This window comes from Bubalus kerabau, chromosome X (assembly GCF_029407905.1).
Source record: "Bubalus kerabau isolate K-KA32 ecotype Philippines breed swamp buffalo chromosome X, PCC_UOA_SB_1v2, whole genome shotgun sequence".
In the NCBI taxonomy this organism is placed as follows: Eukaryota; Metazoa; Chordata; class Mammalia; order Artiodactyla; family Bovidae; genus Bubalus; species Bubalus kerabau.
In genome coordinates this window covers 154,469,087-154,492,164 of record NC_073647.1, presented here as the reverse complement: position 1 = coordinate 154,492,164, position 23,078 = coordinate 154,469,087, and the positions used below count along the sequence as shown (strand labels likewise).

Sequence of the window (23,078 nt, the reverse complement as noted above, 5' to 3'; positions counted from 1 at the left end):
AGCTCTTTCCAGCTTCGCCAGCCTAGGGTGGGGTCACCCTGGGACCCCCGCAGGTGACAAATATGACTCAGCAAGGCCCAGGGCTAGGACGGATACAAGAATGGCAGTGCAGGAACAAAATCCTCTGCAGTACGACAGGACTCAAATATCATTTTAAAGACTCGCATTTGTTAACAAAGACGTAACTCAAATCAGCCTCCGGGCGCTGGCGGCCTGTGCTTGAACAGGCCGCAGGTTTAGCCTACAAGGCAGGCCCAGCGGCTTGAAGAGTCGGAAAACGCCCGCGGCCTCTGCCAAAGGCCCCTTTTGCCTCCGACAATCCCACCTCGGCTCGACCAGGCCCCAGAAAAGGCCAGTCAGTTGGAGGGAGAACTTTCAGAGTGCACAGACTTATGCATGTCCGTTACTGTCAGGGAGACTTTGAGGGCACAGTAGTCTCTCGAGACTAGAAACCATTTTCCTCTCTAGCGCTGAGATTTTGCTTGGCTAAGCGGCAGCAGCCTCCCAGCCCCCCAGCCCCCCACCCCCACCGCCAAAGCCGCAGCAAGCAGCCACGTCCCGCGGCCCCAGGGCTCGCCGCCCCGGGGCTCGCAGCCCCCACGCAGCTTGCACGCCGCGCCTCCTTTCGCCCCACCCCCTCGCGCCCCCATCCGCCCCCGCGGCCTGCCCTGGGAGCGCCAGGCGAGCCCTCGCGCCTGCGCCTCGCCAACTTCCTGCCGCGGAACGCCCGGCCCACCCTCAAAAGCCCGCCTCCGAACGCCGCGTTAAACCTGCCTGCCGCCAGTCATTGGTCAAAAAGACGAAGCCGTTGGCTCCGAGGCCCGCCCAAGCCACCGCCTCTCACTTTTCCCAGGGCGGATGCGCCTGCGCTCAGCTGCCTGGGCGGGCTGGGAGGCGCGGGTTGAAAAGTCTCGTTCCAAGTTTGGAGAGAGAGAGAAGAGCGCCTCAGACCTCGGTACCCGCAAGCGGGGAGGAGGCAGCAGAGAAGGACGCAGCGTCTGGGGAGCTCCCAGGCTGTAAAACGGAGCTCAGGCTTCGAGAGCTAGAAGTGTGTGACGCGCCTGGGAAAGGCAGGAGCGCTTGTGGTTGGGCTGCTCTTGGCTAGCAGGGGGAGTCCGAGGCGGCGGCGAGGGGCGAACGACCCGACGCAAGATGGCGAGTAAAGAGAGTAAGAGGCCCCGCGGGGCGGCGCGCGGCGGGGGGCGGCGAGCGTGCGAGGCCGCGGCACGCGCCGGCGAAAGGCGCGAATTGGCGTGAGGAGCAGGGGGCGGGGCCGGGCGCGAGGCAGGGCGCGCGCCTCGAGGGGCCTACGCGGGACGGGGCCGCGGCGCGAAGGGTTCCGAGCACTTCCGGAGCCAGGCGCGGGGCCGCGGTTGGGCCCCCTTCCCGCTACCCCCCGCCGTCACCCCCCTCTGGCGGCGGTGCTTGCTCTGCACCCGGGCGGAGGCGGTCTCCGTCGCCGGAAAGCGAGCACCACCTTCCACGCGCGCGCGTCGACCGCCTCGGGGTCGCGGCCCTTGTCCGGGGGATTCTGGAAACAGCCGACTTATGGCTGCCGGCTCGGGTTTCGTGGGAGCTGAGGCCTCTTCTGGTGGGGGATGGGGGGAGCGGGCCGATGCGTTTCTGCTACACGTGGATTCGTCTCGCCGGGTGGGTCGAGGAGCCCCTTTACATACGGGTCGTCATCTTGGAACAGGTGCGAACAGCTGTAACCGGCAAAACAATTGCGATGTCTATGTAATTAATTGCCCAATATTGTATACGCAGGCGGTATTGATTTCAAACTGCAAAAAAATAAGCTTCCTGGTGTTAATATTCTCCTCGCGTTATGGAAGACCAGTGAGTTGGTCGTGTCCAATTTAGTGGTTAAGAGAAAGAGGAGATTAGGTGTGGCCGTCTCGAGGTGACCTCCAGTATAGATTTCGATCCCTTTCAGACACTTAATCGTGTGGGCTTTGTCCAAATTTCAGTGTTTGAAGATACTGTGGAGGAGCGTGTCATCAATGAAGAATATAAAATCTGGAAGAAGAATACACCGTTTCTGTATGACCTGGTTATGACCCATGCTCTTCAGTGGCCGAGTCTTACCGTTCAGTGGCTTCCTGAAGTGACTAAGTAAGGGTTTTTGTCAACTCTTATTTTGCATAAATTTTGCTGTTAACCTGAATCTCCTAGTTTTTCGCGTTTTATACATAGAACATAAGCAAGTAATCGAGTAAGCCTTTGGGTGATGTGGCAGGTGATTTTTATTTTCAAAACTGGTTTATAGGGTGGTTTCTGACGTATAAATGTGGAATTAAAAGGGGACAGAGAATCTGTTCTGAGATTAAGGATATTTGTAGGATGCACCAGATATATTTGACATTTCTTGAACTTAAATATAGACGCTGGGTTTTCTTTGGACCCCAGACTAATGGATTTCTTTAAAACTCCGTGGGAAAAGTGCACGAATCATAAGTGTATGACTTGATGAATTTTTGCAAAATGAATACCTCCTTGTAACCAGCCCACAAGACGAATACGTTTTAATTGGCAAAGGAGAAAATAATTTCGCAGCAGTTCAACGAAAAGGTGGTGTAGTATGGGATACACTTTGAGGTTGTTGTTGGTCTTCATCTCTTTGTAAAATTTCTCTGGTAATAATTGCTGACATTTGTTGAGCACATCTAAAGAGTTTTATGTCCTATTTGGTTTAATACAACAGTACAATAATTATTTTTTATTATCCTCTTCTTTTTAATCGATGTGGAAATGGGCTGAGATGTTAAGTAACATGCCCCAGATCACACAGCTGTTAAGTGGTGGAGCGGGCTTTGGAATGCAAACCAGGTGGCCCCAGAGTTGAGGCAATCTCTGCACTAGGTTATGGTTCTCATACACTTGCACTTTCCTAGTAAGAACCTGGCCATGTACTTTAAAAACGTATTAAATTTGATTGTTGTGTGTATGTTATTTAATGAGGATTTATTAAACTCTAAAGAAGTTTTGCAACAACTTTTAAAAATAAGAGTAAATTACTTTCATATAAAACTCATATAATGGCCAGATTTTCCATATGTGAACATTGACTTCTATACGGTTAGGGACTTCAGTGGACTTTTCAAAAATCTCAATGTAAATATACAGATGTGGAAAGAGGAGCCAAGAACTAAATAATGGAGACTTCTAAGCGTTGACATTTACAGCTTTGACCATCAAATGCTTAAGGGTATTGAGGTTCTGATGTAGTGCAGTATGGGCATTTGACTGTGTCTTCCTATTAAGCAGATTTAAAACTTAAACAACTTAATTTACATTTTCTTGAATCTTTTTGATCTTTGACAGTAGAAAAGAGCCCAGGCTTTAAGGTTAGAGATCTGAATTTGAATCCTGCCCCTTGCTTCTTAGCTTTGTGAATTAGGACAAAATGATCAGTCTCTATCCTGAAATAGTCTGGTCTGTAAATGGAGATGCTGAGAGTTCTCACAGCCTTCATGTAAGGAAATAAATAAGATCACACATGTTAAAATGCTGGCACAGAATGAGTACACAGTAAGTGGTGACTGATGGTAATTCTCCCACCCTTTCCTATTCAGAAATAAGTTGTTAGGGTGGAATAGCTCTGTTTCCATTTGTATTTCAATGAAAGCTGCTTACTGAAATCTTTTTAAAGATTTCACATTACCTATTATGTTTTTTGTGTAAAAGATTTTAAAGAGAATAGATCTGTGTGTTCTCAGCCCAGATACTACTTTTATATTAACACTTAGGAACTTAACAGAAAATACATTATATATTCCATGGGGTTCTTTGCATACAAAGAAGTGGGATCTGGTTGTGGGATGGGCAGTGGCTCTGGGAGTGCAAGAAAATGCCAGCCAGCCTGCATTCTTGTGCGTGGAAGACGGCTGAGTGGTGCTTTGCAGGTTTCTGTTTGGACTATGAAGGGACTGTGATTGTGTTTTGTCACTATGTAGGACAGTAGAAATGTTGGACACTCTTACAGCCTGGTTCTTTGAGAGGTAGGCCCTACTCAACCTCATCTGGCTGGTCTTCTGTATACATACAACATGCTTCCAAAGGATTACTTGCACTTTCTGAGCTGTTGCCCTTAAATTCAGTTAGGTGATCACCCAAATAATTGATTTGGCTCTTTAAATTTTTATTTAGGTATCTCTAAGAAACTGTTTTTCAAAACCAGTAGATCATTACTTCATATGTCTTATTGAATAATTTCTTAAACATATTGAGACTTAGGCTCTACCTAAAAATCTATGTATGCATTCAAATTCACATGATACAAAGCTGCATAGAGTGAAAACTAAGTTCCCCTTCCACATCCTCTGTTCTCCTGGTTGCCTTACCCAGAGCAGAAACAGTCATTTGTGATTTCTTATCCATTCTGCCAGCATGAAGAAGTACATGCTATGTCCCTCCGTCCTCTTTTTCTGTTAGGAAGTTGTTGACTTGACTTTGGATCTTAGTTCCCCAACCAGAGATCGAACTAGCCCTGCAGTGGAAGCTTGGAGTTTTCTAACCACTGAACCACCAGGGAAGTCTCTGTTCACTTGATTTTTTAAAGTAGTTTATATTGGAGACTTTTTTCCTATAAGCATGCTTAGATATATGCTCTTTTGTTTTAAGGGCTCGGTAGAATTCCTTTATGGATATACCACTGTAACTTATGTCACCAGTTCCTTATTGATGGATATTTGTTTTCAGTCTTTGGCTATTTCAGGCATTACTACCAAGAATAACCTTGTGATGATAATCTGTGATTGTCAGGTGAATTTCTCAGCAGTGGAGTCTTAAGTGGTCAAAGAATTCTGGCACTGAAAATGGACAAGGTCTTTTATAATGAGTGCTTCTGCAGCCTTAGGTACATTCAGTATTCGAAGAAAGCAGTGAGATATTGATGGGCTCAGAAAAGTAGGCTTGTTTTTCGATGATGAAGATGAAGGAATTTGTAATAAAAAGAAAAATCCTTATACGATAATGGAGTCAGAGGAAACTGGAATAACTGAATTTTGGTGTCAAAAGGAGCTTTTCAGACCCTCCAGTCCATGTTGTAATTCTACTCCTTAAAAAGGTCATATGATGAACTGACGTGTTTGACCGTAACTTTACCTGTAGGTCTTAGAATTTTCTACTTAACGCCATAAAAAACAAGTCACTTTTCTTCCTTTTATGTCAGCCCTAATATTGCTTTGTGGTGCCTCCTTTCTCTCAAGTATTCCTATTTCTTTTCAAATGGTTCTCATGAGATATGTTTAAGTTCCCTTTCACTTCAAGCCACTATTCCCTGTAAAACTTTCATTTTTGCCTAAATCCTTCTAAAATGCATTGCCTAGAGCCTAATTTTCTAAGTGTGGTTTTTCCAGTTACAAATTAGTAAATGAATGCCCATGTGTATTGCCTCTTCCTACCCTATATAAGTTCATGTAAGATGAAAGTAATTACATTTTTTGATAACCACATCGTATTCTTGGCCACTGAACACACATCAACTCAGACCCATGTCTTAATTTTTTAAATAGAAGATTCACTTTTTTTATTTTTAAAAATATTTTATTTATTTATTATTTATTTGACTGTGCCAGATCTTGCAGGATCTTTGATCTTCATTGCAGTCTGTGGGATCTTTAGTTGTGGCATGTGGGATCTGATTCCCTGACCAGGGGTGGAATTTGGGCCTCCTGCATTGAGAGTGTACAGTCTTAGCCATTAGACCACTAGGGAAGTTCCCATGTCCTTTTTCAAATGAACTCCTATTGCTTAGCCATGGCTGCCTTATTCTGTTCTTGGAGTTTTTGTGTATTTACTGCTCTTTCATACCCTAAGCCCAATCTTGGTAAAATTTAATCTTGTATTTTTTAGTTATTACTAAATTATATGCCTGGAAGTAATTCACAAACCTTTATTCTAAACCAATGAATCCTTTGTACAGCTGGAATTTAGAAACAGATAGTCTAGGTTTGTTTTTTTTTTTTTAATGTTGGGGCTCAGAGCCTTCCTTCTCAGCCTGCCTTACTGATGTGGAACCATGGGACACAGGTGAAAGTTGTTCTGAATAATACAAATGGGAATGCATTGTTAATAGATACAGATGCAGAGTCATCACTTGGATTAAGTGCCAAGAGGCATCAGTGGTTTCTTTAGCCACAAGGAGTTACCATAGAATAGGGTAACAAAGAAGACCCTTCCCCTGCAAAAATGGGAATGCCTGTTTTATAAACATTAAGCACCATAAATATAAATAAGGGGTTTTCACATCATGTCATTTTTACTCATAACCTGTTTTTTAGGTGAAGAAATTGAGACCCACGGGGAAGTTGTCATTTAAGGAATCACATATAACTAATTTTAGTTTGAGCCAGGGCTTAAACCCAGTTTTTCTTGACTCAGCACTTTATTTTGTCCATTCTGCCTTTTTACCTGTTACTGGGAAACCAGAAATACCTAGTGTATTAAAATTGAAGGTTTTTTTTTTAAGGTGAGAAGTCATGATTTATGAATACAGGAGTTGGTGATAGACAATTTGTTAGCAACTGATTTCTAGTTGGTGATAGACAATTTGTTAGCAACTGATTTCTTATAGGATTGTGGTTGGGGGGGGAGTCGAAGTTTTAGTCGCTCAGTCATGTCCGACTCTTTGTGACTCTGTGACCCCTTGGACTGTAGCCAGGCTCCTCTGTCTATGGAATTCTCCAGGCAAGAATACTGGAGAGGGTAGCCATTCCCTCTCCAGGGGGTCTTCTTGACCCAGGGATCAAATCTGGGTCTCCTGCTTTGCAGGCAGATTCTTTACCATGTGAGCCACCAGGGAAGCCCCTTATAAGATTAGTATGACTTATTTTCTTTCCTAAACAGACCGGAAGGAAAGGATTATGCCCTTCATTGGCTAGTGCTGGGGACTCACACATCTGATGAGCAGAATCATCTCGTGGTTGCTCGAGTCCATATTCCGAATGATGATGCGCAGTTTGATGCTTCCCACTGTGACAGTGAAAAGGGTGGTAAGTAATCCATATATTCCAGCATTGGTGTCTGAGGAGTGAGCCTCTAATTATACATTAACTTTATACCAATATCTTTTGGGTAGTTGAACCTCAACTCTGAAATTTTACCTTCACACAATGAGATAAATCTCTCTGCACTGGTACGGAAAGATGTCCAAGATAAATTGAGTAACTGATATGTATGATTATAGTAACAGTTTTGGTAATAGTAAGAATATGTGTTGGTGTGTGCATAGAAAAAAAAGTCAGGCATTTACACCAAATGGTTAATAGCTTTTTTATGAAAGTTGTTGACTCCCTTCCCCCAAACCAAGCATAATTCCCCTGTTTGGCATTCCCACAACCACCCAAGTTGATGATTTTGCTAGGAGGACTCAAAAGACTCATCAAATTATACTCAAGGCTAAAGTTTGTTACAATGAGAAATGAACAAAAGCAGCAGGGAAAAGATACATACATCAGGGAGTCTAGGGAGGTCCAGCACAAATCTCATCCAGGGCCACACAGGATGTACTTGGTTTCTGGCAACAAATAACAGGGAGACATGTGGGCTATCTCTGCTCAGGGAAACCCATTTGAGGGTCAGGGTCTCTGTCTGTCTTGGGGGTTGGTTGTATAGGCAAATTATACTGGCAGCCGTGGCAACTGAATCTTGAGACCCCAGTAATGAACTCAGGTGTGTATCATCGATCTTGATATTTGTACAAAGCCACCCTGACAAACTGGTACAGCATGGTCCATTGCTTCAGGTATACACCACAAAATCAACCCATCAGTGACATAGAGAATATTCTGAGGTCCATGTTCCCAGGAGTTGATCAGGGGTCAGTCATGGTCCCAGTTTCCATCAGAGTGGCGAGGACTAAGCAAGCAGACCTGTTGGATTAGTGCTTCCCCACAACCCCACGTGGTTGTATAGATCTTAACATTGTCCAGTACTTTTTAAAAAATAAAATACTGCTTTATAGCTAAAATCTTGCCAACCCTGCTCCATTCCTCTCTGCTTTCCTTTCCAGAATTCATCACTGTCCTGAAATTAGTGTGCCATTTTCAACTATTTTTATTATTCACACATAATGCTGTACAGTTTGCTTTTTGCATTCAGTTCTCTCTGTGTGTGTACCATGTAAATATGTCTAGTTCATTCTTTTACTGCTGTGTAGTATTCCATTATACTTAAACCCCCATTTATTCTTCTGTCAAGGGGCAGTTGGGTTATATCTCTGTGGATATTTTGTTCTTGGAGCAGTGCTTCAGTGAATATCCTTGCCAAGTCTTCTCGTACTTGTGGGAGAATTTATCTAGTGGAATGGAATTGCTGAGTTGTGTGGTGTATTCATTTTCAACCTAAAATAATATAAAAGTTTTCCAAAATTATTTACTCAGTTTACCACTTTCGCAATTCATAGTCCATTACCCTACAACCTTATGCATTATTTCTGTAAATATTGTTGTAATCAGAAAATTTTTAATGGCTTTTAGTCCTAAGTGAGTGAAAGTCACTCAGTCGTGTCTGACTCTTTGCCACCACATGGACTATATAGTCCATGGAATTCTCCAGACCAGAATACTGGAGTGGGTAGCCTTTCCCTTCTCCAGGGGATCTTCCCAACCCAGGGATCAAACCCAGGTCTCCTGCATTGCAGGAGGATTCTTTACCAACTGAGCCACAAGGAAAGCCTAAAGTATGTAGTTAATTGGGCTTTCAGCTTAAGAATTAGTCTCTGCATAATAATATGGAGATATTTAGTTATTAGTCACTTGTCCAGTGAATTATATTCTAACAAGTGACTGCAATATTTACTTGACATCAAGCTTTTTAAAATTTTAGTTATGGTTTTGTTTTTTTTTAGTTACAGTATTTTTAATGGATACTATTATTATTAAGATAGTGGTTTTTTCAGACTTTTCCTTTTGAGTTTTAAGAAAGCTCTGTACACAGTAAATCTTACCTGAAAGCCCAGTTCTTGTTAAAGGAAACCTGTTGAGTTTGTTTTCACTAAAGGAATTGGGAAGCTTAAGAATCTTTGTAGCAGAAGAGTGAGAGAGAGTGTCCCACGGTGGTGGGAGGTTGAAAATACAGAAAAAGCGACAGCTTTGGAGCAGGGTCTCAAGAGGTAGCAAGTGGTGGATCAGGAGGGGGTGTTCTTAGAAAGACCGAGGCATTTTCTTTCATTGACACGATGGGAAGGGAAAGTGCACAGAGGGAAATGGGTGATTGCATATGGTTGTGTGAGAGGAGTTGTGTGAAATGGGATATGATTTTCAGCCCCAGAAATAATAAGCAATGGTGTTTGTCATAGAGAGGAAGAATGGCTAATTTTCTTTTTTTTTTTTAATTTGCCTGAGTGACTTGTAGGACCTTAGTTCCCCAACCATGGATCCAACCTGGGCTCCCCCAGTGAAAGCACCAACTGCTAACCACTGGACTGCCAGAGAATTTCCAAGAATGGCTAATTAAGCCTTGGGAGCCAGTGTTGATTATGCATTCCCACATAGCAAGATGTGGCTGAAACTGAGAAAAGGCTTATGGATTTCAGTGTGATTTCACCAGGCCCCAGCTAGTCTATTTTACTTGTTACCTCCCTGGCTCCGTTAAACATTTGAGTTAGTGTTACTTGACCTGAGATACAGAGTGAGAGAAAAAGCAATGTGCAAAGAAGAAGTGACAGGTCAGGAAGAAATAACAGTTATAATGTCAAGCCTCCAAGCTTTTAATGTGTCAGCAACTAATTGGAGTTTTTATCTATGAGCACAGGAAAGAAAATATTCTTGTTTGCTATTTGCTTAGATGTTCTCTACTTATATTCTTTCTGCTATCATCTTACTGCTTCTCCGAAGTTATCATACTTTTTTGTGTGGCTTTGTCACTTTGCTGAGGTCTTTTTAATAAGTATTTAACATACAGTCATATTCCCACACCAGATAGAAAGGTTAGCCCACTCATTTTAGCTTTGGCACTCCACCAGCAGTTGAACCAATGTGCTCAACTGGATTGAGCAGATGTGTTCAAGGATTCTGGTTGAACTGACTTGTGCGTGTCTGTGTCTTGGTGTTGGGTGGAGGTTAGTCAGCATGGGTTTCTGATACGAGGATGTTTTTGACGTTAGACTCAAGGAGTGTTCATGCTCCTGAGGATGAACCTATCTTAGAGAAACCTAAAATACGATTCTAATTTCAGCACTTCCAAATGAGTTGTGTTTGAACTAAAAGGCTGAGGTGTGTTAGTTGCCTGGTTATTTGAATTTTCATGAATAATTACATCATCTTCACAACTGAAAGAAGCCTATTTTTAATTGTTTTAAGTCCAAAATGGAACTGAATTAACTTGCAAGAATAGGTATCAGTATTTTCCAATTCAGATGGACTTGAATAAATTAATTCTAAGGGGCAAATGAACCTATATTTTTCTGTGCTTGCTTGGTCTCACTCTTGCTCTCTTACCAATTTGTGTTATATTCCATCAGATTAAAATCTCAGGTTGATTAAGTGACTTATGAATTTTAATCGTAAGTATATGTGTTTATTTCTTTCTTCTCACATTAGAATTTGGTGGCTTTGGTTCTGTAACAGGAAAAATTGAATGTGAAATTAAAATTAACCATGAAGGAGAAGTAAACCGTGCTCGTTACATGCCGCAGAATCCTCACATCATTGCTACAAAAACACCATCTTCTGATGTGCTGGTTTTTGACTATACGAAGCACCCTGCTAAACCAGGTATGCATTAATAAAGTCAGACCACTGCTTGATCCTTCTTGATTCGAAATAATTGCTTTGATGTCATACAGACTAGTATACTCCAACTTTTGGAGGTTTAGAAATGGTTTCAGGGATCCAAAAACCATGCTCAATTTCAGTGATTTAATGCAGGACCTCACAGCAGGTTATATTCCTGGCTAAGATTTATTACAGCAAAGGATATAGAGCAAAAAAGGAGGAAAAAACTGGCTAAAGTTTGTTATTACAAAGGATACAGAGCAAAAACAAGAGGAGAAAGATACACATCAGACAGAGTCCAGAGAGGTCAGGCGTAGACTTGTGAGTCCTTTTCCACTGGGGCCACACACCACAGGGGTAGAAATGTCTGTCGAGGGAAGCCCATTTGAGTCTCAGTGTCTGGGGTTTTTATGGCAGTCTGCTCACATAGGTATATCCTGCTCTGTGACCAGCCATGGTAAGGGAAACTCCGGACCCCAGCAGTGAAGTCAGATGCTTCATGAATCTTGCTCAACAATCCTGCAAGTCTCAACAAGCTGCCACAGCATGCCGCACTGCTCTGGGCGTACACAGCTACATCAGACAGTGACATGAAGAATTTTGTGAGGGTCACATTCCCAGGGGTGACGAGGTCAGTCATGGTTGTAGGCTACTCTGGAGACATGCAAGGACTGAACATCCAGACCTGCTGCTTTCTTCAAAAAATTGTTTTAAAAATTGACTTGGATTGTCACCATGTAAATTTGTGGGCTGGTACAGTTTTCAGCGTTTTGTGTTAGAATGTAGTACTAGGTTTTGCAAAGGAACCAGTCATTTTATTGGTTTACATAGAGTATTTGAAATGTAGCACAGAGAACAGCTTTTCAGGGTGGCTGTGGGTCAGACCAAATCCTTGTTTGTGTGCAGTGCTTTTGTAGGCATTATAATAAATGTTAAGACTTATTCAGGAGTGAGAATTTGCTCTTAGCAGTTCTGATAAACAGATAATCACTTAGTAATCAATGTTATTTCTTTTTCTTTCTTTTTTCTTTAGACCCAAGTGGAGAGTGTAATCCTGACCTTAGGCTAAGAGGCCACCAAAAGGAAGGCTATGGCCTTTCTTGGAATTCCAATTTGAGTGGACATCTCCTAAGTGCATCTGATGACCATGTGAGAAACCTGTTCTTCCTAATCTACTCATGTACTAAGAGTTAAAGACTGAAGGAGACTAATAGATGAAAGGTTTTCTAAGATAATACTGATTGTTGTGATAACATTTCCACAGGTTTTAGAACATTGGTTATCACACTGCCCTTTTGGAGTCTTAGAATTCCACAAATCTCTTTTGAAGCAGCCATAGAATGGAGGGAAAGTGGGCAAAAGGTGTTCCATTTAAAAGTGGACCTCTGTAATGGAGACTCTCTAAAGCATTTGTAAGGCCTGATTAATACATTTTAGGTTTTTTTTTGTTTTTTACAGTTTTTTTAAGTGTACAATTCTCTGAGTTTTACTTTATTCACAAAGTTGTGACACCATCAACACTAATTAAAAACCATTTTCATTAGATGTCACAAAAAGTAACTCCATATTCATTAAGCAGTCTACTCACTCCTTCCTTCTCCCGGCAACCACTAGTTTACTTTCTATCTCTGTAGATTTGTTTTTTCTTGATATTTCATATAAATGGAATTATTTAGTATGCAACTTTTTCTGTCTGACTGCTTTTACTTAGCATGATGTTTTCAAGGTTCATCCATGTGAGCATATGTCAATACTTGATTTCTTTATGGCTGAACATTACTCCATTATATAGATATACCACAATTCATTTATCAATTGGTAGACATTGGGTTGTTTCCAGTTCGGGCTACTTTGAGTATTGCTACTGTGAACATTTTTGTACAGGTTTTTGTGTAGATAAATGTTTTCATTTCTCTTGGGTAGTCACCTAGGAGTGTAATTACTGGGTCATATGGTAACTTTAAGTTTAGCTATTAAAAGAACTACTAAACTGTTTTCCAAAGCAGCTGTACTACTTCACATCCCTACCACCAATGTACCCATGTTCCAGTTTCTCCATGTCCTCACCAACAGTTGTTATGGTCTGTCATTATTATAACCATTCTGTTCTTGCCTGGAGAATCCCAGGGACGGGGGAGCCTGGTGGGCTGCCATCTATGGGGTCACACAGAGTCGGACACGACTGAAGTGACTTAGCAGCAGTAGCAGCAGCAGTGGGTTTAAAGTGGTATTTCATTGTGATTTTGACTTACATGTACTAATGATGTTGAGCATCTTTTCATGTGCTTGTGGCCATTTCTGTATCATCTTTGGAAAAACTTGTATTGAAATCCTTTGTCCATTTTTAAATTTTTTATGGTTGAATTTTAAGAGTTTGTTTTAAAATATATTCTAGATATGAGTCCTTTATCAGATATGTGATTTAAAAAATTTTTCTCCATTCTTTAGGTTGTCTTTTCACTTTTTTGATGATTTCCTCTGAAACAAAAGTTCAGTTTATGTATTTTTCATCATTTTGGCTTTTGATATCATATCTAAGAAGCCATTACATAATTCAGCATCACAAAGATTTACACCTACGTTTTTTCTAAGAATTCCACAGTTTTAGCTCTTATATTTAGGTCTTTGGTCCATGTTGATATGGTGTGAGGTAGGGGTCCAGCTTCATTTTCTGTGTGTGGATATCCAGGTTTTCCAGCTAATCTTTCCCTATGGAGTTGCCTTGGCATCCTTTAAAGTGTTTTAATAATGAAAAAGTACCACACAGATGCAAAGTGATCATGTTAATTTATTACAGACCAATGTTTGTAACATTCTTGCCACTAACAGCCCCATATTTTCTTTCATGGTTCCCATACTGCAAGCATAGTATTTGGTATGATTCCAAGCACAAGCCAAAAGTAGACTTCTGGAGCTTTTGAAAGTTCATGTAACTTGGCCACAGTTTGCATTTTATGTCAGCCATGTGAAAATAGGTTCCCTTGCCTTCTTGTTAGTATATTCTCATGTATATGTCTGTTAATGGCAATTTCTATTAAGCTTTTTGAAACACTGAAGTAGGTAATTGGCCCAGTCAAAATTGTTTAGTTATAGGCAACAAAAACCAACTTTGGGTGCCTGGGTTTTTTTTTTCCTTTTTCTTTTTTTTTTGGTAAATTTAAAATTTTCACGACTTTTAGTTTTTATTTTTAAAGATAATCTTCAGGTGGATATTCTGAGTGATCTTTAAAAAACATCTAGTTTATTTTTTAACAGTAAGTGTATACCCTCTTTACCTGTTTCTTCTGCCCTCTACTCCTGGCAACCACCAGTCTGTTCTTTGTATCTATGAGCTTGTTTTTTTGTTCCTGTTGTTTTTAAGTTTCCATATATAAGCGAGATCATATGGTATTTGTCTTTCCCTAACTGATTTCACTTCGCATGATGCCCTCAAATTTCATGCTGTCATAGATGACAAGATTTCCTCTTTTTATGGCTGAGTAGTATTCCATTGCACACATATAGCACATCTTCATCCATTCATGCACTGATGGACACTTAGGTTGTTTTCATGTCATGGGTACTGTAAAGAATGCCACCATGAACATGGTGCATATATCTTTTCAAATTAGTGTTTGTGTTTTCTTTGTATAAATGTCAAAGTGGGATTGTATCATGTGGTAGTTCTATTTTTACTTTTCTGAAGAACTTCCATAAATACTGGGTTGGGCAAAAAGTTTGTTCAGGTTTTTCCACACCATATAATGAAAAAACCTGAATGAACTTTTTGGCCAACCCTGTATTTTCCTTGGTGGCTGCAAAGAGGGTGCTGACTGATTTAAACAGAAAAGGAATTAATTGTAAGGGCATTGGGTAGGGTAGCTCACAGAATCACTGTGATGGCAAGAAAATGGCCTGGAAAAGAGGAGAGGCCAGGTTGTTGACCCAAATTAGGCCAGTGAGGATATCACTCTTGCCATCCGTGGAAAGTGGATGTAACACTCCCATGCCCCTCTAACCCATCATCAGAACAGATTCTCTGAAAGAAAGCCTTCTTCTGTTTCCCTCAGAGTGGACATAGGATAGTCTCCCACACAGGGAGGATGGGTTATACTCAAGAACTTAATTACTAGTACTTTTTGAGGACAACAGGCTGGGAGTTGCTAGTCATAATTAATAGCTGACGTTTCCTAAGGGCTCCACATAGGCGAGGCATCTTGGTAATTTTCCCAGGATCTTTCTGAGGTGAGGAGCAGGTAATGGCAATAGTTTGACACATTCCACCTTTTCCGTGCATGTAAATTGCGTCCAAGTGTGTAAGTATCAACAGAGACTAAGGGCCACATGTATTGTGTAACAGAAACCCTTTCAGATAATAAAATGATTGATGAAGAGAGGAAGCTGATACTAGTGTCAGTGGAATTAATTTGAATATACCTTAATGGAATTACCTCATACTCCATTGAGATGACAATCACTGCCCTATAGTTTGCAATATTTTTTCATAGAAACTTCAGACTTTTCTCAGCTATTTTTATGACGAGATGTTAAGAAAAGACTCAGACTCTCAAAGCCTGCGGATCTGTAACCTTTGAGGTCTGGGCAGGCCCTGTGGTCTCTTCAGTAGCCTTGTAGGGGTTTCTAGGTTGTTCACCTGTTGCACTTGCTGATGTATGTAGTGGTTTCTGCTGTGAAGTGACAGTTGTCCAAAAGCTTTTACTTTTATTTAAGAGGCATGTTTTAGTTTTAATTCCCAGTTTCCCAGCCCAGCATGAAGTTTTAAGATATGCATTTCAGTTTGGTGGATATTGAACCCCAGGCTCTCTGTGTTGTGTAATCTAGGTGAATTTTAGATACTTGATTGAATGTATGTAGGTAGAAACTCTAACCAGGATGTTTCTTGCCTGCCACCATGCTATCCTCCCATCCCCATTACACTGTATTTTCCTTCCCCTCTGCATCTCAGATTGTGGAAGCTACACCTGTACACTTTTCTGTTTATGAAACTTCACTTTTTTAAAAATAACTTTCATATAGTAAGTAGCTTTGTTTTTAATAAAAGAGTTTTAAATAAGGTGTTAACATTTAAATTCAGTCTCTCATAACTAACTCTTGTTTTGTTCCTTTTTCAGACTGTCTGTCTGTGGGATATTAATGCAGGACCAAAGGAAGGCAAAATTGTGGATGCTAAAGCAATTTTTACCGGCCACTCGGCTGTTGTAGAGGATGTGGCCTGGCACCTGCTGCATGAGTCCTTGTTTGGATCTGTTGCTGATGATCAGAAACTTATGATGTAAGGTGGAAAATTGAGTGGGGTTTTGTTATATGGGTGTCCTGAATGACCATCAGTGATTGTGGTGGCTTTTAAATTGTGTCTTGGGCTTCAAAAAAAGAAAAAGAAACAGCTTTAGTGAGGTATAATTGACATGATAAGCTATAAATAGGTATGGCCTTTTTACGTAAAAGTTACTGTGCTGTATGATTGAACACAACTTTTTATTTAGAAAAAAAAACAGGTACGTGCACATGAAGAAACATGCTTGGGGCAGTGGTATGTATCAAAATCGGGGATCAGGGTGACTTGCATTGAAGTTGAGGGAGGAGAGTGATTGTGCGTCAAGGCATGGCTACAGGGCTGCATTCAAGCACCTGGAATGCTTTTTATCTCATAAACTAGCATCTGAGGCAAACAAAGCAAAATACTGAATTTGACTAGGCTAGGTTATAGATACCAAACAGTAGTCTCTAGTATTTTGTGCATGCTTGAAATAGTTGGTAATCCAGACAGGAACATAATGAACAAGAAAGCAGAGAGAGCCCTAGTTTGTTCTGCGCAGGTTTAGAGCATATCACCTAGTGGTTGGAAGTCCAGGTTGCCAACTCTGCATGGTTAGTGTCCCTGAAGAGGCAAGTTAGCGAGAGAACAGTGGCATGGCGTGACGCTGATGTGGGCACAAGTGTGGGGGAGAGAGGCGGGGCAGGGTTGAGTGGCCTGCTCTTGTGCTGTGTGCCTTGTACCTTTGTGTTTTAGATGGGACACCAGGTCCAATACCACCTCCAAGCCGAGCCACCTGGTTGATGCGCACACTGCCGAGGTCAATTGCCTGTCCTTCAATCCCTACAGCGAGTTCATTCTCGCAACTGGCTCTGCGGATAAGGTTTCTAAGTTTTTGCATTTTTGGTGTTTACAAACCTAGTTGTCTTTGTTACTACAATATTTTAAAATTCTTACATAAAGTGCAGAAACAAATTCCTTTTCATTTTATTTTTCTTCAGACTGTAGCTTTATGGGATCTGCGTAATTTAAAATTGAAACTCCATACCTTTGAATCTCATAAAGATGAAATTTTCCAGGTATGTGACAGTTTTCTGGTGTCTCTGTCAGATTTTAGTAACTTTTTACTAGAGGGAAGTTTATAAATTTTTTTCTTTTACATAGTGGACTTGGGACATTGGGTTTTTTGTTTTGTTTTTGGCTATGCCATGTGGTTTGTGGGATCTTAGTTCACCAACCAGGGATTGAACCCTGGCAGTGAAAGCCTAGAGTGCTAACCATTGGACCACCAGGGAATTCCCTGGTTTTTTTTTTGTTTTTTTTTTTTTTTAAGCTCCTTGCCTACTGTTTAAGTAAACTAGTGAGAAATAACTTGGAGTTTTCTAGATATTGTTAGTTCAGAAGTAAAGGAACAATTTGCAAAATAGGACCAGTTTAAAAAGTGGAGGTAGTTTCCTGGTAGTCTAGTGGTTAGGACTCAGCACTGGCATTGCTGTGGCCTGGGTTCAATCCCTGGTCATGGAACTGAGATCTCAGAAGCTGAGCAGTATAGCCAAAAATAAGTAAATTAATTTTTTAATGAAATATCTTGTATATAGTTTAAAATAGAGATGTGCATAGGCTAAGGTACACTTCATTGGAAATGTTAAAAGCTTCTGGGATGGTTTGGGGGCTAAGTTTACTGGGAGCCCTAGCAGGAGTTACCCTTGAGGAGTATGACCCTCCCAGGGGTAGGCTGAAGAGATGTGGCATTTAAGAGCACCTGAAGGGACAGCACAAAGAGAGTGAAGGCTTGTAGGCCAAGCAAAGGGTACAGAAGATGAAATGGGAAAAATATCTAGGATTAGAACAATAGCCACAAACCCAGTAATGGATGATTCTTTATATTTTCAAATATGTATTGCTAGGTCCACTGGTCTCCACATAACGAAACCATTCTGGCTTCAAGTGGTACTGATCGCCGCCTGAATGTGTGGGATTTAAGGTAACTCAGGATCTGGTGACAGAAATTGCATAAATATGCTAATATAGCAGATTATGTAATAATTCATAGACTAGAAGAGCAATGTGCTAACCCCAGTTTAATAAGTCTAAAATTAATCTTCAGTACCTTCCTAAAGAGTGTTCCATAAAATAGAAGTGAATCAGCAAATGAAATGTGAAAAAAACTGATACAAATGTGCGTTTTGATTTTCTTTGTAATTAGGACTGAAGTCAGGGTGAGGGGTGCATGTGTATTTTAACATCCAAACAATGGTATTGAAAAAACTAGCTATAGAAAGGGGTAAAGACATCAGCTGTTTGTGTTCAACATCCATCTGCAGGACTAATCTTTTTCAGTTGTTTTTTCCCCACAGGTATGAGCTCTTCCTGTGGGTTGTGTAACTGCTGAGGATGAGAACAGGATAAGCACAGCCAATGCCATCAGAGCTTCTTGTTCTTCTGGGGCTTCATTATGGAAACAGTTTCTCCCAGTTTTTAAAGTTCTTGACTGCAGGGTTTCTATTCTAAGAATTTCAGACTCTGCTTTTTTTGAGCTTTTAGAGCCATTAATAATGTTGCTGTATTATGTATCTCTCCGTAGAGGTGTTCTTATCTGGAATCTAAATCATAACATTTCCCAAAATAACTGCTTTCCTACCTGTATTGCTTTGAAGTGGACTAAGTTTTTAGACAAGGCGGCCTTAATTACAAAGACAGTATACCCACTTTTCAGTGTATGGAACAGTAAAACTGCTAAACTGCTAATGTTCTGTGTTCTTACGGAAGAAACCCTAGTCATGATAGATGCTTGAAAATGTGAAGAATCTTTAAAACAGACATCTGAGAATATTCTTTTTTACTTGAAAACAAACTAGCAAAGTCCACCTGTGGAATAGGTATCGAGGATGATAATGGTGTGTAACTTGAGTGATTTCACTGTCAGAACTGCTAGCAAATTCTACAAATTGAAGTTCTGGGGGGTTGTGTTTGTTTTTTTCATTGAAATTAAGATAAGAAAAAATTAAAACTTAACCTGTCCTTGGCTTATACATTCCATATTTAAAGTTGTTTTGTTGTCCTACCTTTAGCAGATCTGCAGTATTGGTGTGTAGTTGTATTTCACTCCTGGGATGAAAAAGGGTTTAAGAGTGAAGTGTAGGGATTGGGCATCAGTTCTTCTGTGAATATTTTATATACTTTTCACCTTTTAATCCTAATTCAGTAAACACCTCAGTTAAGATATTGAATGAATTCTAAATTAATGTTTTATTAACAATAATTTCTATTCTGCAGTGTCACTTATGAACAGCTGTTATTACCATTTCCAGAAAGTAAACACCCTGCCCTCCCACCAAATAATTAATACAAAAACTCTAACTGATAACAGTACAGAAGTACATTGCTTTAGGATGGGATTTCTGGGCTGATGCTGGCTTTGCAAACTTTGTTGCTAGAAGAATTTGAATACTGAAGGCATTATGTTTTTTCTCAATAGCAAAATTGGAGAAGAACAATCAGCAGAAGATGCAGAAGATGGGCCTCCAGAACTCCTGGTATATATTGACTTTTTCTTATGCAAGATGAAGTGTCATACGCAGACTGGACTATTTGTCATTGTTTCATGTATTTGAAAAAGGAGTCAGGACGTTCAGATTCTGTCTCTTGAGGATGATTTCAAATTGGAAGTCTTGGAGGTTATTGTGATTTAGTCTGAAAAACCTTGTTTTGTGATGCAGGGCTTCATAAATTTTAAGTCTTTTTTTAGTTAAAGTGTCGTTACCAACTATTTTTACTTTGGTAATAATAGTTTTTTAAATTTTGGTAATACTGGTTTGTTCTTGTTTTGGGGGGGTTTTTGACATTCCCCGACCAGGGATGAAACCCGTGCCCCCTGCATTGGGAGCACAGAGTCTTAACCACTTGACTGCCAGTGAAGTCCCTGGTAACTGTTTTATTGAGATAAAATTTACAGACCATACAGTTCACTATCTAAACACTTCAGTGATTTTTAGTATATTCATAGAGTTGTACAACCATCACAAGTCAATTTTAGAACATTTTTGTCACCTCTGAAAGAAACTGTACCTTTAACCATCACCTCTCAGTCTTCTTTTGTGAGCCCCTGGCTACCACTAACCTACTTTCCGTCTCTCTAGATTTGCCTGTACTAGACATTTCATATGAGAGGAATCACACAGTATGTGGTCTCTTGTGACTGAGTCTTTTTATATATATATATATATATATATATATATATATATATATATCACAGGGAGAGGACAGTGTATAACTTTGTATTTAACATCTCTTAACAATTTTGTGGTCCTTGAGAAAATTCACTAGGATTTTGCTTTCTGTTTCTTGAGAGTCTGAAATCAAGGGACATTCATATTGATTGTCCTTATAAGAATTTTTTTAATTTTTAAAAAAATTTTATTTTTTGGCATTGCTGTGCAGCATGTGGGATATTAGTTCCCCAACCAGGGATTGAACCTGTGCCCCTGCAGTGAAGCCAGGAGGCTTAACCACTGGACTGCCAGGAAGTCCCAAGAATTGTTTCTTCTGAATCTTAATTCTAAGATATATAAGGCCCTGTGCAGGAAGTAAGATTGCTCCCTTCCGCATTTTTTAGCAAATACCTCGGTTTAGCCCTAATGGGGACTTTGTGGAGTCCTGGAAATTTTTTCCCCCCCAGCCTTGGGGCAGTGTGTCTTGGGAGAGATTGAAGGATGGCTGAGAGGTATGCCTTTCCTTTACTAAGGGGGAGAAGGGGATCCTTCAGGGGGCCACAGAAGAACCAGGAGTCTCCAGGTGTTCCAGTTTCAGGAAAGATAACTTGACATCCTGGAAATGTATTACCTTGAGTATTTTTACCTAACTATATATCTGCTAATAAGGCAGAAGTTGAGTGTTGATTGTATTAGGTATGGAAACAGCACTGTGGTCATGAAGGAAAAGGTCATTTCAGGTGATGTAGGCTGAATGAATATTTAGGGGTAAGGTATGCTATCTGCACTTTTTGGTGGCTCAGCCAGTGGTATGTTAACAGTATTTGGGGCATCTAGGTGAAGGTTATCCAAGCATTTGTTGTACTGTCACCTTTCTGGAGGGTTTGGAAATGGGCAAAGAGTGGTGGAGGGCTAGATGACCACCCTCCCTCCAGACTGAAGTTCAGCAACCCGTTTCTAGACTGATGCTGTAAAAACTAGCTTCTAACATAAGATATGAAACCAACACTTTTTTGTTCTTATTAACAGTTTATTCATGGAGGACACACTGCCAAGATATCAGATTTTAGTTGGAACCCAAATGAGCCTTGGGTCATTTGCTCAGTGTCTGAGGATAACATCATGCAGATATGGCAAATGGTGAGCTAAAGTGTTTTATTTTTCTTCAGTGACTATCTTGAAGAGATTTTTACTAATGATATAATAGAAATATTTTGAAGTATATCAGTGCATACTACATCAAATATTTATAGAAGGAAAGTCTTTAGTTGAGTGTGCACATGTGGACATTGCACCAGCTCCAGTTTTCATGATTATGACTCTTCATCAACTGGGCTCTCGGCATCATTGCTCCATGTCCAGCGTCTGCTGTCATGCAGTGTATTCACACTGAGATCCTGAGATGCACACTTGACATTTCTGAGACATGGTTTACCAGCCCTTTCATAAGCTTCAGGGCTATCTATTGCTCCATCTAAATGCCTGAAACGCTTTAGGAAAATGCCTTTTTTGGACAACTTAAATAAGTAGTGCATGGTCAGCTAGATATATGTGTGAAATTATACCCTGGCAAATAATTTTTGAGAACGCCGGCCTGCCTTTTCCTCGTGAAATTTATTAAAGTCAGAGAGTAAAACACAAAAAGTAAACTATGAAGTTTACTCTTAAGTGTTTCCACATTTAATTTCCAACATTAAATCACACTGGCCAGTGACACCTAAAATCTGGATAGAACTATTAAATGCTGTTTTTAGACAGTCTTGTAAAATTTTTAGGGAGTTTTACCTCTGATTTTATTTGGTTATTATCTCCAGGCTGAAAATATTTACAATGATGAAGAATCAGATGTCACAACACCGGAACTGGAGGGGCAAGGATCTTAAACCCAAAGTACGAGAAACGTTTCTCTTGAATGTAATGCTACACGAATGCTTGACTTATCAAGCGCAAAAACAGCATTGTATAGTAGGCAGTTGAAGTGGGTGGCATATGGCGTTCTTTACCTTCTGATCCTAGCACTTTCAAGTGAGCTATTGCGTACTGTATCATATTGTAGCTTTTAGGGAAGAATGTTGCTTAAGAAAGATTATCAGCTTTGTTTTAAAATACAAGTAAGCAGGGTACTGCCTTTGATTAACTATAAGTCCTTGTTTTCTTCTCTAAGTGCTTGCTGTTCCCAAATATGCAAGAATAACTTTTACACTTTCTCCCTCCAACACTTCTTGTTTGGCTTTGCAGAAATAAAGTTTTAAAATAAACTTTGTTTTATTATTTTAGACCCTCGGTTTGCGGGGGGGGGGGGGGGGGGGGATGCGTATGGATGAATGTCCCTTTTTTATGAGGCAGCTACTGGGTATACACTACACGCCGAGAACTTACTGAATTTTCTTTCCAGGGTACACTGTATCCTAATACAAACATGGTGAGAAGTTAGGTGTTTGGTGGTTGATTGGTGAACCTAGAACTACCTAACTTACATGTCATTTGACCCATATGCCATTTGGGCCTTAACTTGGGTGGCTTTAAACAAAAATACAAGCTTGTTTGCTTGTGTGGCAGGTCAGCAGAGGGAACAAACCAGCCTGCAGCTTAGCCCTCAACCTCTTCTGTAAGGCCTGCTAGCTAGGAATAGTCTTTACATTGATTTTTATTTTATTAAAATTTAAAAACAATTTTTTTTGCCATACCACAAGGCAAAATCCCTGGGAGGGACTGGGGGCAGGAGAAGGGGACAACAGAGGATGAGATGGTTGGATGGCATCACTGACTCAATGAACGTGAGTCTGAGTGAACTCTGGGAGTTTGTGATGGACAGGGAGGCCTGGCGTGCTGCGATTCATGGGGTTGTGAAGAGTCAGACATGACTGAGCGACTGAACTGAACAAGGCATGCAGG

At 40.7% G+C, this 23,078-nt stretch overlaps 1 protein-coding gene across 3 annotated transcripts; it reads left to right on the top strand.

Annotated features, from left to right (window-relative positions):
* Positions 1-842: 842 nt before the first annotated feature.
* On the top strand, positions 843-22,441 carry RBBP7 (RB binding protein 7, chromatin remodeling factor). Of its 3 annotated transcripts, none has more exons than XM_055563234.1 (12): positions 843-1,168; positions 1,971-2,115; positions 6,850-6,995; positions 10,545-10,718; positions 11,752-11,867; positions 15,830-15,990; positions 16,729-16,855; positions 16,974-17,051; positions 17,880-17,956; positions 19,451-19,508; positions 20,588-20,695; positions 21,213-21,259. In XM_055563234.1, the coding sequence occupies exons 1-11, from the start codon at positions 1,153-1,155 to the stop codon at positions 20,690-20,692; spliced, it is 1,203 nt and encodes a 400-aa protein (XP_055419209.1). In that variant the 5' UTR covers positions 843-1,152; the 3' UTR covers positions 20,693-20,695; positions 21,213-21,259. The 3 variants fall into 3 exon arrangements, with proteins under 3 accessions (XP_055419209.1, XP_055419208.1, XP_055419207.1); XM_055563233.1 differs by lacking the exon at positions 20,588-20,695 and adding an exon at positions 21,998-22,441 and having other exon boundaries at positions 851-1,168; positions 10,572-10,718; positions 21,213-21,323; XM_055563232.1 differs by lacking the exon at positions 20,588-20,695 and adding an exon at positions 21,998-22,441 and having other exon boundaries at positions 852-1,168; positions 21,213-21,323.
* The last annotated feature ends 637 nt before the right edge of the window (positions 22,442-23,078 follow it).

Excerpts from the sequence above, each read along its gene's own strand:
- RBBP7 (XM_055563232.1), top strand. Across the intron at positions 19,509-21,212 it reads ATGGGCCTCCAGAACTCCTG|TTTATTCATGGAGGACACAC; the intron begins GTATATATTGAC and ends TCTTATTAACAG. Across the intron at positions 21,324-21,997 it reads TCATGCAGATATGGCAAATG|GCTGAAAATATTTACAATGA; the intron begins GTGAGCTAAAGT and ends TATTATCTCCAG.